Source organism: Podospora pseudoanserina, chromosome 6 (assembly GCF_035222485.1).
Source record: "Podospora pseudoanserina strain CBS 124.78 chromosome 6, whole genome shotgun sequence".
Lineage (NCBI taxonomy): Eukaryota > Fungi > Ascomycota > Sordariomycetes > Sordariales > Podosporaceae > Podospora > Podospora pseudoanserina.
In genome coordinates this window covers 1,788,977-1,806,108 of record NC_085925.1, presented here as the reverse complement: position 1 = coordinate 1,806,108, position 17,132 = coordinate 1,788,977, and the positions used below count along the sequence as shown (strand labels likewise).

Here is a 17,132-nt window from a genome sequence, read left to right as displayed (position 1 = left end):
GTTTATGTGGCTTGTGCATGCTTGGCACCCCCTTTTTTGCCGCCGATATCACTCCAGGGTTAGGGTGTAAGGTACAAAGTCCCTCTTCCTGACGAGATGCTCATGACATTGTGTGTGGCTCTAAAAGGTCTCAATTCCTCGCCTTCTATCTAGAATATGTACTAAAAGAGTGACAGCATCAAATCCGTCCTCTCCGTCGACCCCATACATCTCCTTAAGTCGACTTCTTGTGTAAGATACCAGCACCGGCCTGTTGATCACAGCAAATTAGTCAAGCCCTCACACATGGAATCTAAATGAAACATACCTGGTGACTGGGGAAGATCAGAGTATCAGCAATAACAACATTCTCCCTTCTGCCAGCAACAAATACAACCACCTCGGCAATGTCATCTGGCGTCAACGGCTCGCAGCCCGCATAGACAGCGTCCGCCTTGGCCTTGTCACCGTAGAATCTGACAACAGAGAACTCAGTCTCAACCTGACCGGGGTCAATCTCCATGACCCTAATGCGAGTAGCGATAAGCTCCTTGCGCAAAGCATCGGTGAAGCTGCGAACGGCCGCCTTGGTAGCGCAGTAGATGCTGCCACCGGGGTATGGCTCACGGCCAGCGATGCTGCCAACGTTGATGATGTCGCCAGCACCACCCTCAGGCCGCTTCTTGAAGATGGGGAGAATAGCCTGTGTCATGTTGATCAGACCAGTAACGTTGGTATTGAACATGATGTTGATATCTTCCTCGGCAATCTCGGGTGCCCGGGCGAGACCTTTGACGAGACCCCTATATCTTGTTCAGTATGAACCATGAAGAAAAAAAGGATGAGATCAAAGACATACGCATTGTTCACCAAAACATTAATATCCCTAAACTCCTCCGGCAGTTTCCCGACAAAAGTCTTGACCTCCTCGGGGTTGCTCACATCAAGCTGAACAGGCAACACCTTGACCCCCTCACCTACCTCGGCAACAATATCCGCCGCGATCTGCTTCAGCGTATCAATCCTCCTCGCGGTAAGAACAAGCTTCAGGTTCTTTGGAGCAGTACGAGCAAACTCAAAAGCGGTGCTCCTTCCGATGCCGGAACTAGCACCGGTAATGACCACCGTTTTGCCCTCGAGGCGCTTAGCAACAGCGGAGGACATTGTTCTTGTGATTGATGGCGGGGTGAAGAGCGGGGCAAGGATGAGCCGAGCGTTTGATTTTGTCGAAGTTTTGAAAAGTTGAGAAAATGATTTATACCTCAGTCTTGCGGCGGCAGGCAACAACATGTTATTGAGGAGACTGACAGTTATTATTAGGGGGTCCCGTCACCGGAGAGAACAAAACACGGGGGTCGAGGGTGCTTGCTGACGCCATAGCTGCAGCTATCCACTCTGCCGGGCCGGCCCCGCATTCGACAATGCCGGCGATAAGGGGAGCTACCCCCGGTGCCCCCGCGCCCCGCGGCTCACCCCGCAGTTTGACGTTGACAAGGGCGCGGAAAAGCAGTTGCGCCATAGGCCCTATTATTGAGTAACGAGATATTGGTAAGAGTTTGGGGTTTCTTTGGGGTAGTCATTCTTGGTTTGTTTCAGCCTCAGCTACACCTCGAGCTCATAGTTAGTTGTGAGAAGTCTACGCTCTTTGGGTACGTGGCGAAAAGGGCGAGTTGGTTGTCTGAAGTTGTGAGTAAGGCAGGTAAGGTCGCCATGGGGAGAAAGGGGGAAAACAGGACAATGGGGTGAGATTTGTCCCTTTACTAACTGGTAGTCTGTTTTGATGGGTAGGTAGTTTGAGAAGAGATTTTGTCGTCGATGGAGATCGTGATGACCTCGGAAGATGCCTAGCAGTCCAAAGCGGGAAATGCTTCCTTTCAGAGCACCACAAGACAACCCCAAGACATGTCAGGGTGGTGATCTTCAATTTCCAGGCCTTGGCAACACCTATATTCGATCTCTTGTGTCGCCCGAGAAACTTGTCGTTCAATCTGGATAATTCCTTCGACACAACCCTCGCCAAACATCACGGGACTTCAATGACGACCCTCACCCATGGGGCGCAGCCCTTACATATATATGGCAGCTCTTAAAGACGGCCCATCATCAAGTCGGCTGTCATGTAGGTAATTGACCATCACATCAACACTAGTTAGTAACAATGAGACTCGCCGCCCTCCTCCACACATCTCTTTTTGCTCTTGCCCTCGCCGCTCCAGCCCAGCAACTTACCAAACGCTGCCGCGTCTCGCGCGATGTTATGGCATGCTGGGTCGCCTGGGATCTTTCAGAATGCGTCGCCTACATTCCGCTGAATGTAACTTACGAGTTCGATGACGCCAACAAGAAAGTTATCATCCGAGGGCTTTGCGAGAGCTGCTCACAGGCACTCGCGCTCGAGCGCGCGGCCAGCTGGGACGAATACTCAAAGTGGTCTTCGAGCTTTGGCGAGGTTCAAGACCTTGGAAACGGGACCTTTGTCATCACTGATACAGGGAAGGACTACTTCGATCTCTTTAGGGGTATGGAGCCGACGCCGTGGGGGCGTACTTCGTGCTATTCGTTGGATGAGTATGAGTGGGATTACGAATAAGGTAGGGAGGGGATGAGGAGGGATGGGGAATGGAAGCTGGTGGGAAGGGGGGTCATTGGATGGTGGGCCTGTTAATCTGTTGATCGTCGACATTTGTGGTTTGTCCTCAAGAGCGTCTAAATGCTTTTGGTTGGAGTTGCTGCGTAATATAGGAGAACTGTCAGTTTAATATCGCCTAATATCCAGGTATCCAGCATTCAGTACTCCTCCATTCAAGAGAAGTCATTGTCCTCAAGGAGAGAAGGGCCTCTCAAACCTTGACCTGGTTCTTTTCCCTCAACATCCCCATTGCGACCTGCAAATGCAATGTGCCCTTCGCACCTGTCTCCAGCTCCTCGACGCCTCCCCACTTCTCTTCGAGCTCCCTGAGCTGGTTGCGCAACTCGAACCGCTTGAGGAAGCGCAACACGGCGGCGACGGCACTGTCGAGAGCCCCAACGATCCAGGCATGGTGGGCGCTCGATGCCTCCCCAACAATGTGGAACTTGCTGTCAGCCGCCGGGCGCGTCAAGTACGGGTACAGGTTGCTAAACTGGCCCGGCCCAAACAATGCAAAGGCACCGGCCGTATTCGGGTCCTGCGGCCACGAATAGGCGTGGTGGACGCCGGTGAAAGCAGCTCGAATCTTGTCGTATGATATAGTTTCAGCGTGCAGGAGGGCGAGGTTGCGGAGGATGAGCTCAACAAGTTCCTCCTCACCGGCGGGGGATGCGCGGTTGTTGACGAGAGAGCCTACACGGGTGGCGTCCTGTGCCCAAGTGTATGAGGCCAGCAGCACGGCGGGGTTTTCCTTGCCGTCGTGAAGGTTGTAGGATGGGTAGACGCATGTTCGCAGCGGCAGATCGGTGCTGGCAACCCCGCCTTCGGTGATGCCACAGTCGACAATCCACCAGGGGTACGAGAACTTGAGAGCCACCTTGACTGATTCGTCGTAGTGCAGGGCGCGAATGGCGTCCTTCTGCGAGGGATGGAGCTGGAGGCTGCGCAAGTCCATGCGGCCGAGGCAACCGAGGGTTGTGGTGCTGAACACGGTGCTGTATCCCGTGCGGACTTCGGTTTCACCGGCACATTTGACAGACATGTTGCCGTCGTCATGTGAGGTCCAGTTGATGGAGATGACTTCGACACGCTTACCTGTCTCAACCTTGGTGCTGAGACTGGCTTGCATGGCGTCGGCGAGGAGTGATGTGCCGCCCTCGATGCAGAACCACTCGACATCGTGCGTTGGGTTCTCAAAGTCGAACGAGTCCATTACACTCTCGGAAAAGGCCTGGTCGAAGAGGTTAGTTGAGGTCCCTTGGGTTTCCATCCACTGGATGGCAAAGAAGTCATACTTGGGCAGCGTTCCGTCTGGGCCGCCTCGTCTTAGGAACTCGCGGGTGCTGTAGTCGTCAACCGTCATCAGATTGTCGAACCCCTTGTCGAAATCCTTGGCAAGTTCGTCCTTGTATGGTCCGAAAGCATCATTGAGAAGCTTGTCAACATTGTCGACAACATCATCGGGGACGCCGCCACCGTTTCTTCTGCTCACATGATAGGGGTCAATGACGCCGTGAGCGAAGAAACGGTCATTGAAGAGCTTGGGGTTTGCTGGGCCATCCAGGTAGTATGGGATCAAGGGCATCTTGGTGAGTTCGAACAGGTCGAAGGTGCGTTGCATGGTGGGAATCTTGGGGTATCGCATGGCGCCAATGTCGTAGTAATCGTGTGGTTCCTCGCTGAAGCGGTACGTATAACAACGTCCGCCCAAACGGTTCGGGTTAGCCTCGAGGATATCATAACTAATCTTCAAGCTGTCGAGGATCATCGCGATGTAGAGGCCCGCGACACCGGCGCCTACAATGCAGACTTTGTGAGCTGGCAGGGTAAAGTCGCCAGCGCCATCGCCATCGTGGCAATGACGATGGCCCTCGTCGTGTTCAAGACTTATATCATGAGGCAGGTTGTCCCAGGTGAAAGGTCCTTCTGTGCTGGAGATTGGAAGCCAACCTGCCAGACCGCCCTCTGGGTGACCACCTCTGAATGACTCCTTCTCCTGAAGGGCGTTGAGTTCCGCCGCAAGCTTGATGCGGATGAGCCGCTGAGCCCAGCGAGCCTTGATGCTAGTCGTAGTGGTGGTGCTCATGGCGGTTCACTTTGGGCAGGGAGCAAACAGAGAATAAGCAGAGAGATGTACACATGGAAACAGAAAGTCGGGCTGTTACAACCCATTCACCCAGTTATAAACCTGGATGGAATCCACTGGTTCTCACAAAACGTCATTGCCGCTTCTGCCACAACAAGAATCATAATGACTGCGCTTTCAGCTAGCCACTGTCAGGAAACAACACTGAAACAGCTATGCCACATTTTTGTGAGAAAGTACATTCCACATGGTATTGGTTGCCCTCAGTTATCCCCGCATGGAATTAAGCAGCCAAGGTCTATAAAGCCCAAAATATTTGTCAATTTGACGTAGGGCATCAAACTCGACATGGTTGGGCAGCTTTGAAGCTGCAAGCCCGAAAGTCTAGAACCACAAGTATGGTCTGAGATGAGGCGAGCGGAGAACAACTCCGACAGAGAGGTGCAGAAACTCGGGTCCTAGTGAATGCAGGGCTCAAAATGCTCACAGGAAGGCCAAGATGTCCTTATATTTGTTGAGCCGAACCTGTTCATTTTCATCCCATTCATACATCCCTCACACAAACAGCCTTGGCGACTTCAGCAAACTATTCATTAACATGCTCACGGAAGTCTTTGACGTCGTCGTGGTGGGAGGCGGCCCAGTCGGGCTCGCCGCCGCGTACGAGGGGGCAAAACAGGTGCGAGCGTCATCGTACTGGAGCAGAACAACTCTTTCAATCAAGCTGGAAGCTCGAATGATCTCGCCCGCATGCCCCGTACCATATACACGGAGGACTCCATGGCCGACCTCGCAAAGGACGCCATGAAACTTTGGGACAAACTCGAGAAGGACTCGGGCTCGTCTCTCCGCTGGATGAGCGGCTTGCTCAACTTTGGAGACAAGAACTTTGGTGGTGACAGCCCTGAAGGGACTCTAATGGGTCCGGTGCCCAATTTAGAGCGGCTTGGGATGTCTTACCCAGAATGAAAGAGTTCATGATCTTCAACATCCATAGTACTGAACACTAGAAGCCCTTTGTTCTCAGTAACGGCCAAGGATATCGAAGAGCGCTACCCCTTCAAAAATCTGCCCCCTGAATGGATCGGTCTCTTCGCCCCCGACAACGGCGTCATCAACATCCAGCTTCTCTTGCGCAGCCTTCTCAGCCTAGCCAAAGATTACGGCGCCGAGGCCAAACAGCACACCCGCGTCGAGCGCATCATTCCCTCCACCACCGACAAGACCATCTGGGAGGTCCACGCCATCCGTCACGACACTGACCCGGCACTTTTCAAAGCCAAGATCGTCATTGCCTCTGGCGCCTACGTCAACCACGTCCTACGACCCAGCTTGGGCATCTCCCTCGATCTCGACATCTGGGAAATGGTCGCCTCATACTTCAACACCACCCCCGGACCCAACAGCACCATCTTCCCTAGCATGTGGTTCCAATTCGCCCCCAAAAAACACCGGCGATCCCAGCTCTTCTACGGATTCCCCACCGTCCCCTGGGCCCCCCCTAACGTCACTCGCATCGCCATCGACACAGCCACCCGCCACATCAAGGACCCCAGTGAACGTCTGACCAACGTCGTGAACCCGGCTGACATCCGGGACACGCAGGAGTTTATCAAGAAGCACGTTATCGGTGTTAATACTACCGTACCGGCTTTTACGCTGAGTTGTTTGCAGACTAATGTCTTTGACAATATGTTTGTACTTGATTACCTGCCAAAGGAGTATCTAGCAGGAGGAGCTGAAAAAAGCGTTGTGGTTTTCACCGCGGGTTGGGCCATGAAGTTTGTTCCTTTGCTTGGCAAGGCGTTGGCTGAGATGGCGCTGGATAGGAAGTCAGACTATGCGCGGAAGGAGTTTGAGATTACGAGGAAGGATAAGAAGGGAAAGGGGATTATCAAGCGGGTTGTTCGAGGGAAAAGAGGGGGTCATTCGATGATGATGGTGGAGCTGGATGTTGATGATGAGGTGGAAGGAGAAAGCGCTTTTACTTATGAGGAGCAGGCTTCGGGTCTTCGATCAGGGGGTGTCAAAATGTCGGTTATAGGGAATATATACGTGGATTTGTCAATGTCAGACTCCAAACAACCCAGGCCATTTCAAGCACTCCGTTACCATCCGTGACATCCATCTCCGTCTCAGTCGGCTTGCATCGTGTCACTCTGTGACGATGCTTGTCTTCGAAAAACAGGCAACATAAGTACCCGGCTCTCATTGCCCAATGAGCACTCTATACCCAGTCCCATAGCTTCACTTGCAGCTCATTTATTTGCCCTCGACGGAGCGAGTCGCCCTGGAAGCCCCGTGTCTTGAACCAGCCCACCACATCACGGCAGACAGCAACGGAACTCCCAAACCGACACCAATCCCAACCCCAAGTCTCATCTTTCGCTTCTCATCCGCACGAACATCCGCCTCCTCCTCGCGGATGTTCCTCACCAGCTGATGAGCCCAGCCCGACTGGACACTGAACTGATCGGTGTAAACCTCCGGGAAGCCGGAACCGGGCTGGCTGAGGCGGATGGTGTTGGCCATACCACTCGCCGAAGACGCGGCCTCCCCGGCGGACATGTTAGGCGCGTGCCGCGTGGGGAAGTCCTTTAGGATGGTGAACGGATCAAAAGTGAAGAATCCCTCAGTGCTCGAGGTTGTCACGTCTAGATGGAACAAAGTTAGCCAAATGTTTTTGTTCCATACAAGAGGGTGAAGGATCACGCACTGGTACTCCACATAACAGGAAGCTCACGAGCCGACTTCTCCTCCTCGCTCTGAAAGGGGCTCCCATCAAACAGCCATTCGATCAAAACATCAGTATCCCGCTTGGCCTGACGCCAGCGAATCTCGTACTCGACATGGTGATAAAGCACAGCGTACGACGCCGCGGTGCTGGACGGGATCAACGCGTCCGCGCCCTCTGGGTAGGAGCACGACTGTCCATTCTTGTCACACCAAACAAAAGAAGACAGGCAGATTCCTTGGTCGTTGCAGGTTGTGTCTGTGGCAGGATCAAAGGCCACCGAGGCCGACGACAAGGCCGCCAGAACGAGAAGTTTGGGGGAAAGCATTAAATTTTTTTCCTGTTGCCCACAGGTGAGGGAGATGGGCAGATGCGACTCACGAAGTTTTTGTTCAGGGACGTGTTATTACACTTATTTGACTCAGCCCTACCGCCAAGAAAGGGTCCTCGTCACGAAAAAGGACCCTGCATCAACGTTAGACTGACTGTTTTCTGTGCTTTGGGACTCACCGAGCCTGAATGCTACGCTCCGGGTTATGCTCCTCCTCCCCGTTAACTTGGCAAAGCGGACACCCACTCGGCCAACACGTTTTGTTTCTTCATCAACCAGCTGCGAGCGAACGCATTGCCCGCTGGGGCGGCTCCGGCGGGTAGGCGGGTCGTGTGATCAACGTTGTAGATCTTAGCTAAAGTGAAAGCCATGACAAGAAGAAACTCAACGAATGCGGAGGCACAAAAGTAAGCACTTGTCTTGTCAGCCTTGCATCAGGGGTCCAGTCACTGTGGAGCATTTGTGTAAGCGACAGATCTTTACTGCGTATAAATCCACTCAGCATTTGCTGTTATGGGACATCGTGCCTTGGCTTGTAGTGTTGTAGGATCTCTGATACGCCGCCGCTAAGGGTTTGTTCCATGGGACATGATTGGACAGTTGCTAAAATCAGGGAATATCATTGGTCAGGTATACCAAAATCTGAGACTGTCTGACCTCCACCAACTAGGCCTCTGAAGGCCGGATACGCCGAGCCGGCTCGAGTTGTCTGAGCTTTTGTTGCAGTTGAGGCAGGCGGTGGTCCATGAGTTCCACTTCATATTGTCTTGGCCAACAAAGACTTCACAAGTTCTTCACGAGTTTCCAGATTAAGCAGTATCAAAACCGTTGATCGCATCGACCTGATGTAGGATGGGGAAAGATGCCATTGAATTCGGAGAGGTATTCGAATTAATGGCGGTTCGGCTTTTTTAGAGTTGTGAGAGGGGTGTATAATCAAGTGTGAATACTTGGCTGACTTACATAACTTCAACGTTCATGCATTAGGTATGGACTAGGTGTATGTCAATCAGTTGGGTAAAACCCTCCCAACCATGGATTTGGAATACCTTACCGAGCACGATTCGTGGATGCAGGGAAAATCAATAGTCTAAAGGGGAATGCCCAACAGCAGGCTTGGCTAACTTGATGCTAACTTGAAGAGTACATCCGGCCGAAGACCGCGTTGACCAGCCCTCCTGTTTGGTTGGCATACGCCCATGGCGGTTTGGTCAAAGCAAACGATGAATGTCGGTGCTGGTTCAGGTAAATGTCGACACCCTCGGCGTATGGCATCGATGAAGTATCTCTTTTTGTGAAGATGTGCTATGAGATCAATGCCTCTCACCCAAGGGCAAAGCAGAGTCTACTTTGCAAGGTACTTTACCTAAAGGCCCTGCCTTGGGATAAGGCAAAATAAAACAAAGACCCAGGCTTTCGGTCAGGGTTTAGGAGGGCCAAGAGTATCCTCTACTCCTCAGTAAGCGCTGGGTATGCATGTTGGGTCTGTCGACATGACATTCCTACACTAGCCACGCTTGATCACAATCCTGCCAGTTGATAGACCCGAAGATTCTATCTCTGCCTCTCGTATAGCTTCCCAAACAAGAAAATGCTGCGAATTCAGAGTCGTCCTGGGACTAGGGTTGGGATTTCTACGGCCATGAACATCTCGAGAAGAGGACGAAGCCATGACTGCGCCGCAGCAAGCACCAACTTGTATGACAAGGTCTTTGCAGTTGTCAAGGATGAGAGAGACGTAGGCAGCAAGACGAAACTGTATATAAAGGAGGCTCAAGACGTCTCAAGGTGGTTCGAATTGATCAGCACCCAGCAGCTTGCCCTTCAAGAACTCTCAACTTCAACCCACCGACCATCACATCCTCTCCTGTTCATCATGGCTACCGCTTTTGGAGTCTTCTCGGGAATCCTCACCGTTCTGGGGTTCATCCAATCCAACATCCCGGACAGGCCCAACCAGTATGAGACCAAGTTCCGCATCCACGTCGGTCTTGATGGTCCGAGAGGCCTCTCGAACGCCGGTGGTGATGCGCCCGATATCCGTGTCTGGAATGAGGCCGGCCAGTTCATCGGTGCCAAGTATGACCCTGGCAAGATCAACCACGGCTCCTTCAAGGACGTGACGGTCCAGCTGTCCCAGCCCCATCAGCCCACGTACGCCCTGTTCACGGGCAACGACGATGCGATCTGCATCGCGTACATCACCAACAGCTGGGCCGACGGGTCCAAGTACGGCTGGGTTGGTAACTGGGCGGACAGCTCGTCCTGCAACCAGGACTGGTAAGAGATACTCTTTGTCGTCTGCGAGCAATAGGACCAGTGCCTAACAAACTCATAGGTATTATTCCAACATCGTCCAGAGCGGCAAGACCCTCAACTGCGCCTGGATCGATCGCAATGGCGACAGGCCCAAGACAGCCTTCCAGACTCATATTCATGAGTTTGCTGATGAATCTCGGAACAGAGGCAAGAACGTCGGCTAGTAAGTTCACTATCCCCACCCCTCCTCACCCCCTGAATCACATCTAACCTCAAATCTAGCTACTGCGCCAGCAACCCCTCTCTCAAGTGGTACACCAACTGGGAGCCCAACACCATCTCTTACTGGGTCACCCCCCGCAAGAGAGGCCTCGCCGGTCGCAGCAGCGAGCCCCAGCAGGGCATCGCCGTTGGTCCCGTGAAGCCCGGAAGCGAGGAGCGTGAGAAGCTCGCCGGCTCCCGCCCTGCCTTCAACGAGACCCGTCTTGTCCGCTCTTCCCGCCCTGAGCACAGCGCCGTCACCCTCTGCGGAAGCGACAGCTCCAGGGGGCCCGATCTCGTCTCTCTGCACGAGGGTAAGTTCTGCGACATGTCTACCCGTGAGGTTCTTCCTCTTTGCGGCCCAAGTGTCACCGGTGATTGCTTCGACGACACCGTCAAGACGCTCAAGGTTCGCAGCGGTGCCATTGTTGGCCGTGAGGTCGAGGTTGAGAAGGACTACACCGAGGTTTTGGACTGGGGCTTTTAGATGAATTCGAGATAATGGGTATGAAGAAGTGCTATAAGCCGAGAGCGATCTCGAGAGTGCTGATTTACAGGAAGCTTGTTTTGCGTCTCAGAGCTATCTTCTGCATCTTTGTTTTCTTTCACTGTAGCTAGAAGCCAGTTGTTGAGTCGAGCAGGGTCTAGGCGTGGAAGTGGCAGGAGTATATATAATTGCCAACTTCACCACTGATATTTGATCACATGTCCATGTTTCTGTTTGTGGGGGATTGCCCAAGTATATTTCAAGCTGTATACGCAGTAGGTAAGCCAGTTAAGTGTAACATCTCTCCAATGGGATACCAGCAAAGTCAACAAACATCCTTCTTGAATAAGTCTCTCCATAGCCCTCTTAAAAAATCGTCAGCTTATCAACCTCCCCACCAATACTCCCGTCCCACTTCCCCTTCGTGAAACCCCCCTGCGAGGGAACCTTCGCGGGTAGCCAAATCGAGTCTTGCTCGGGGTTTGACAGATGCTTGTAGAGCACCCGGCTGTTTCGAGGACTCGTCAACAACAATTTGAAGCAACACCCGTACTCGGCCGTCCAGGTAATTATCTCCATCAATCGCCCCATGGCCATTTCGCTCTCCACTCGCAAAATGTTGTTGTCCTCGAAATTGGTCACACTATCCAAAATGCAGAAAAGTGCCTTGTGACGTGGGAGCTGGGCAACGAGGAGGTAGAATACCTCGCAGAGGTCCTCAACGTCATCCATGTCTTTTTCATGGATCTGACGGAGGGTATGTAGACCAAAATTTGGATATGTCAAGAGAAACTGACTGATTAAACTGCGCATCATGCCCGTGACGCTAAAGTCTGGATCTTCGCTGCGTCGATCCGTGTGTGGACCGCAAAAGAAGGTGACCACCAAGACGGAAGATGACTGTATTGAATTGGCTAACTTTGCGGCGACGAACGATGTCGTGTGGTGGTTGCGAGTGGCGTTGAAGTTGAGGAACAGGGCAGAGGATGTTGTTTCCGTTATCCAGCTCTGGAGCTTTGGTGATTGTATGGCCGCGACAAGGCGGTCTTGATCTGAAATGGGGACCTGCCATACGCTGCGCAAACTGGTGGCTATGTCCCTCTCAATCACTGAGCTGTCATAGTCTAGTGTGGATATGGTCTCCTCGAGCCTGTGGTGGGTTTTAGAGCCATGAGGTAGTGACCCGGGCGAAGAATCTCGTATGAGCCTTGACTCGGATTTTGCCTTGTGAATCGGAAGATAGGGACCTCTGACTGTGAGAGTAGGTGGGTGGGGATATCAGCAAAAGAACCGGGCATATAAGCTACTTGACCAGTTGACATCTGTTAAGAGTTAGCTCACCATCATGCGTCCTCGCATTCATCCAGGCACCACTGCCCAAGAACGCTGCCAACACATTGGTCAATTCACTGACCTGCGACTGCAAGTCCACCGCCTTGGAACTGAATTCCTCCCGAAAATTGTGTAACTCATTGTTTGCATCATCGAGATAGCGGACAAGTATGCTGTGGTTTTCATCCTGCTGGACCCCTTGGGTTCGTACCATCTCAGACGTAGTCACAATTCGCTCGTAAGAGTTGAGACGAACAACATGTTCGAAGCGGTCAGCTTGTTGGCGAACGTGGCTGAGGAGCTCTGTAAGTTGTATAGCATATGCGTCCTGCTTTAGGATACTCTTGAAAAGCGTTCCTGGATAGCATTTAGTTTCAGCAATGCGGAAGAGAATGGAGAGAGGGAATGTGTACTCACTGATGGCTTTCTCTCTATACCACAAAACAATGTGATGCAGTGCTGCTATTATCGCAGAATAAAGGTCCGCACTTGCTTGATGGAGGTCCTTGGAGCGTTTGAAGATCCCCAACACCGGATGTGTGCTTTTTAACAGAATCGGAATTTCCGCCAGAGCATCACAAACATCCGAATTGAGTTCGTGCAAGCGTGCAGCTGCCTGAGAATGAAAGACATCAGTACGTCGCGGAAGATTAAGGCTACCTAATCAGATCACCAGGAAATACAAACCCCAAGGATAAACTTCAATCCTCCGCACAGAACAGATAGGTATTCGGACTGAGACGGTAGCAAGCTGGCCCGGGCATCGAAAGCCTTTGCATTTCGCCCGAAGCTGCAAAGACCCTTTCGAATCTTGTTCCACATTCCAGAAGCCTCCGAATACGTGTCTGCAGCCCGCTGGGCTTCTTCCAAGACATCTTGCCAAGTAAACGAAGGCTTGGTGGTGATTCCTGAACCGAATTTTGGTCCTGATGTTAGCTTCTCATAATCAGCGATTGCTAATTGAAACCGCAGCTTTTCTTGTGTGGCATCTCGGTATATCTCTTCACTACTTCCATGTCAATAACACCATTGGGTGAGTCTTAAGATTGGGTCATGGACCTACAGAGAGATGCCGCAGTCATTTTCGCCTGCCACCATGGCAACGGACGTTGGGCTCTGGTTTCCATCTTCGCTCGCACCTACAGCTGTATGACACGATACTCGGAGTTCGGCGCCTGTGGCTTTCAGGAATGTTGATTCTGCCTCAGATTTGTCCCGCACCTTGGCAAGCGCAGGGTGAATGTCACGACGGAGTCTTTTGCGAACATAGCTGTCCACTAGAGTTCCTAAACCTCGATTAGTGTTCGGCGCTTTTGTCGACATGATACCTGCAACTTCAAGGGAGAAGCTTGTAATGACTGAGTCGCAAGGCAACCAAGATGACCAAGGAAAATAGGGGTTTCTTTTTGCATTTGCTGTGTGATTGATAGGTGGATGAGGAGAATAGTAACGAATCTATCAGTGTGTGAGTGTGGTATCACCATGCCCGCCACGGTGCGGCACACAAACATGAAACAGATACGAATGCAGGACCTGCAGGATGACCTCTTTTCCATTGGCTGAGGAGTTTTGCGCCTCTACAGATCGTTCGATGACACTCAAGTTTGTGTAGGTAGCGTGCCCAGATTGTGTTCGGTGAGTTCAGAGCCTTGATGTAGAAGCAGGGACACGGTCGAGAACATACATTTTTGCCATTCGGCTCTTGAAGAAGTAGCGCGTAGGCGGCGACACGGCGAGTGGCCCCGTTCCTGTCCGGTGGCACTCCCGTCACGCTGTTAACGATACGAGCGAAAGCAAAACCTTATCCACCTCAGTGTTAAATACCCTAGGACCCTTGATCCCCCACTATGACTGTTGCCTGAGCTCAACGCATACAGCAGCAACGAATGATTCCTGACTTTCATCAAGATGTCTCTTGCGGAAAATCACCCTCCTTCCACTTCCACCGATGTCCTCAATAAAAGCGATGTCGAGGACGTGGTCGATGAGTCGTCGCCCCCATCATCTCAGCCAGGGTGTGTTATTTCTCCATTCCAGTCCAGCTTAGGTGCCCTGGTGCCATGGTGCTGACAGCGCAGAAGCAAAAAAGAACCCGAGACCAGCGGTACCCAAGAAGTCACAACTTCAGTGGATGAAACAAAGAATACCAATCCAGCAAAGACCCAAGAAGCTAAAATAACACGAGTCCCTCCCGAAGAATGGCGACGAGTCAAAAAGGGGCGCAAACTCGACCTTGACCAAAGCGTTCTCATTACCTCATCCAAGGTGAATGTCAAGGCCAACCTACGGAAGCTGCGGCGGGAAAGTGCGATAAGAAAGAAAAAGGTGAATCTTCTCAAAATGCAGAGGTGTCTCAGCAGCTAGACGTGCCTTATCGGCTCGCCATAAATTCCCAGTACCTTTTGCACGCCCTAGGGGAGTGTATCGGGGAGGAGCTTACCGAGACTCAAAACGTTTTTGTACGTCCGTTCAAGTATCTTGTAGGACATGAAGCAGAGATACGACAGTTCTACGCCGATCTTGAGTCAGCCTACGACCAAGCCGAAGCTGATGCCCAGGCTGAAGTCGTTCAAGAAAAAGAGACGTCAGAAGATGAAATCTCGGCTGAGACGGAGCATGAGACACTGAGGGAGATAGCGGATCGCGCTAAACGACAGAGGGACGAGTTTCGGTGTCTTATAGAGTTCATGGATCACGACATGGCAGATATATTTGACGTCAAGCGCCAGATCTCCAACAAGACCATAACAGAAATCGCTTTTGAGAACCTGTGGCAGCTCTTTCGACCGGGGCAGACATCGTACCTCTTCCACAATCGGGATGATCACCGTCGATGCCAGGCGTTGCAGATCCTTCACGTCACCGGTGGCCGTGAAGTGTTTGACTCTGGCAAGAAGTGCTCTTTCGACCCAGTGCGCGATAGAGAATGGGATTCGGAGATTGAGTCAGAGGAAAGATGCCGCGATATTGTCAAAGCCTCGGACCACGAAAGCACCAGTTTCATCATCGACTCCTTCCACATTGACTTCGACGGTTTCCGGATGGGTCCAAGACCAAAGCGTTTCGTCATTTCGCGCTACGTTGGGGCACGCCCCGTCAAAATATTGCCGCTGTATCCATCTTTTCTCCACCCTAAATGATTCACAAATTCAGGAGATACTCCTTCATCGGGGAAAGAAGTTCACAGAACTGGCGACTGGAACACACAGGAAATATGACGGGTTTACCATTCGAGAGTCTAATCAGACAACACGCGGTTTTTACAACTATGTGATAGCTGACACCGAGGTATGAAGCTTTCGGCTGGTTCCTATCTCCCCAGTCCTTTGAGTTTCATACCATATATAGACACGTACCTAACATATAAGCAAGCTCCACTGCGAGGTCATGGTGGATCAAGCGGCAGGTATCGAATTCTTTAGGGAGGACATGAACCTGTACCACAGATTTTCCGTAAAGTTAGGCGGAAGTATCATCTACAGCCCGACCAAGGCCGACAAGCGAGAAACATTCGATCCGTTACCCGAAAAGCAGGACAACAGCTGGGTCACCGACGTCTTTGATGACTCCAAGTTCGAGGCTGACCGACACGCCGACTTTCTGCAGTTAACAGAACTGCGGAGTATTCAAGAGTTCCGAAGAGCCGGCTGCACTGACGAATGGGCTCTGTTGCTTCCGACCCGCGTGTATGGCTACTCCTTGCTCGACCACAGGTGGTTTGCCCTCGACATCAACAATGTCAGCGAAATCCCCCCCCCGGTCGCTCACATCGCACTTTGAGGACCTGGTGCTGCCTGACGGCCACAAAACACTCCTTCAGGCCCTCGTGAAGAATCATGTTCGGGTACCCAAGCAGAGCGGTATTGCGCATGAGACATTCTCTATGGATCTCGTCGCTGGCAAAGGCAAAGGGTTGATTATTCTTTTGCACGGGGTGCCTGGTGTGGGCAAGACTTCCACAGCTGAGTGTGTCGCCGCTGAGTTGGGCAGACCACTTTTACCTATCACATGCGGTGATATCGGCACCACAGCAAAAGAAGCTGAGAGGACATTGGAGTCCTTCTGTGGGTTGGCGCAGAAGTGGAGATGTGTGTTGCTTCTGGATGAGGCCGATGTCTTCTTGGCGAAGCGAGAAAAGGGAGATATTGAGAGGAATAGTCTAGTTTCAGGTATGCTGTTTTACAAGTATAGATCGGACCAAGGGCAGCTTGCTGATCAGTTTCACAGTTTTTCTGCGCGTTCTAGAATATTACGCAGGCGTCATCATCCTAACCACCAACAGGGTCGGAGAATTCGATGAAGCATTTCGATCACGCATACACATTAGTCTCTACTACCCAAAACTCAGCCAGAAGTCTGCCAAGGACATTTGGCAGAGGAACATGTCCCGTCTCAAAGCGAGCGGAATAGACATGGACATAGAAGAAGAGAAGATTGAACGCTTTATTGACCAGCACTGGGAGCGCAACAAACACAAGCCATCCCGGAGATGGAATGGCAGGCAGATGAAAAACGCTTTCCAGACAGCCACAGCACTGGCAAACTGGGACTTCTATGAAGGCGGAGAAAACACTGAGCTAAAACGACCCCTCCTCAAAGTTGGGCATTTCAAACGCGTCGCGCAAACGTCTGCCCACTTCGATGACTACATTCGCGACATTCATGGCTTCCAAGAAGAAGACGACCCATACAGCGTCATCGCCGGACGTGACCTGCTGCGGCAAGACAACAACCCAGGGACACTTCCCCCCGATTCGTCCGCGCCATGGGGAAGTCGTCGAAGAGGGAGAAACCCTCCGGTATATCCGGCATCGAATATGGACGATCTTGGCAGGAGACACAATCGACGGCGTAATCGGGAGGAAATGTTTACTGATGACGAGGATGATGATAATGTCAAGCGGCTGAAGCTAGAGTTGAGGCTGGCTGAACTGAAGAAAAAAGAGGGTTCGGGAAAGGCGGAAGCAGCGGGACTGATTGCAGACGAGGAGGAGGAGGAGGAGGATGATGATGATGATGAAACATGGTGATGTG

The 17,132-nt window shown here is 52.0% G+C and overlaps 9 protein-coding genes across 9 annotated transcripts; 5 read left to right on the top strand and 4 right to left on the bottom strand.

The window, feature by feature from the left end:
* Positions 1-78: 78 nt before the first annotated feature.
* On the bottom strand, positions 79-1,796 carry QC764_602210 (uncharacterized protein). The gene is made up of 3 exons (XM_062948734.1): positions 839-1,796; positions 308-782; positions 79-250 (listed from the first exon to the last, which is right to left on the bottom strand). The coding sequence occupies exons 1-3, from the start codon at positions 1,267-1,269 to the stop codon at positions 215-217; spliced, it is 942 nt and encodes a 313-aa protein (XP_062797522.1). The 5' UTR covers positions 1,270-1,796; the 3' UTR covers positions 79-214.
* A 341-nt stretch (positions 1,797-2,137) lies between these two features.
* QC764_602220 (uncharacterized protein) lies at positions 2,138-2,569 on the top strand (the record flags this gene model as incomplete). Its single annotated transcript, XM_062948735.1, has 1 exon — positions 2,138-2,569. The coding sequence occupies one exon, from the start codon at positions 2,138-2,140 to the stop codon at positions 2,567-2,569; it is 432 nt and encodes a 143-aa protein (XP_062797521.1).
* Positions 2,570-2,654: 85 nt separating this feature from the next.
* QC764_602230 (uncharacterized protein) lies at positions 2,655-4,694 on the bottom strand (the record flags this gene model as incomplete). Its single annotated transcript, XM_062948736.1, has 1 exon — positions 2,655-4,694. One exon carries the CDS (start codon positions 4,692-4,694, stop codon positions 2,820-2,822), a length of 1,875 nt encoding a protein of 624 aa, XP_062797520.1. The 3' UTR covers positions 2,655-2,819.
* A 750-nt stretch (positions 4,695-5,444) lies between these two features.
* On the top strand, positions 5,445-6,815 carry QC764_602240 (uncharacterized protein; the record flags this gene model as incomplete). Its single annotated transcript, XM_062948737.1, has 2 exons — positions 5,445-5,616; positions 5,722-6,815. The coding sequence occupies 2 exons, from the start codon at positions 5,445-5,447 to the stop codon at positions 6,813-6,815; spliced, it is 1,266 nt and encodes a 421-aa protein (XP_062797519.1).
* Positions 6,780-7,818, bottom strand: QC764_602250 (uncharacterized protein). Its single transcript, XM_062948738.1, has 2 exons — positions 7,411-7,818; positions 6,780-7,348 (listed from the first exon to the last, which is right to left on the bottom strand). The coding sequence occupies exons 1-2, from the start codon at positions 7,754-7,756 to the stop codon at positions 6,957-6,959; spliced, it is 738 nt and encodes a 245-aa protein (XP_062797518.1). The 5' UTR covers positions 7,757-7,818; the 3' UTR covers positions 6,780-6,956.
* A 1,532-nt stretch (positions 7,819-9,350) lies between these two features.
* Positions 9,351-10,766, top strand: QC764_602260 (uncharacterized protein; the record flags this gene model as incomplete). Its single annotated transcript, XM_062948739.1, has 3 exons — positions 9,351-10,039; positions 10,098-10,241; positions 10,301-10,766. The coding sequence occupies 3 exons, from the start codon at positions 9,351-9,353 to the stop codon at positions 10,764-10,766; spliced, it is 1,299 nt and encodes a 432-aa protein (XP_062797517.1).
* Positions 10,767-11,132: 366 nt separating this feature from the next.
* QC764_602270 (uncharacterized protein) lies at positions 11,133-13,673 on the bottom strand (the record flags this gene model as incomplete). The annotated part of the gene is made up of 5 exons (XM_062948740.1): positions 13,162-13,673; positions 12,786-13,104; positions 12,516-12,714; positions 12,108-12,455; positions 11,133-12,019 (listed from the first exon to the last, which is right to left on the bottom strand). The coding sequence occupies exons 1-5, from the start codon at positions 13,419-13,421 to the stop codon at positions 11,133-11,135; spliced, it is 2,013 nt and encodes a 670-aa protein (XP_062797516.1). The 5' UTR covers positions 13,422-13,673.
* An 84-nt stretch (positions 13,674-13,757) lies between these two features.
* QC764_0093020 (uncharacterized protein) lies at positions 13,758-15,238 on the top strand (the record flags this gene model as incomplete). The annotated part of the gene is made up of 2 exons (XM_062940948.1): positions 13,758-14,113; positions 14,514-15,238. Exons 1-2 carry the CDS (start codon positions 14,047-14,049, stop codon positions 15,236-15,238), a joined length of 792 nt encoding a protein of 263 aa, XP_062797515.1. The 5' UTR covers positions 13,758-14,046.
* Positions 15,239-15,786: 548 nt separating this feature from the next.
* On the top strand, positions 15,787-17,128 carry QC764_0093010 (uncharacterized protein; the record flags this gene model as incomplete). The annotated part of the gene is made up of 2 exons (XM_062940947.1): positions 15,787-16,267; positions 16,326-17,128. 2 exons carry the CDS (start codon positions 15,787-15,789, stop codon positions 17,126-17,128), a joined length of 1,284 nt encoding a protein of 427 aa, XP_062797514.1.
* Between the last annotated feature and the right edge of the window lie 4 nt (positions 17,129-17,132).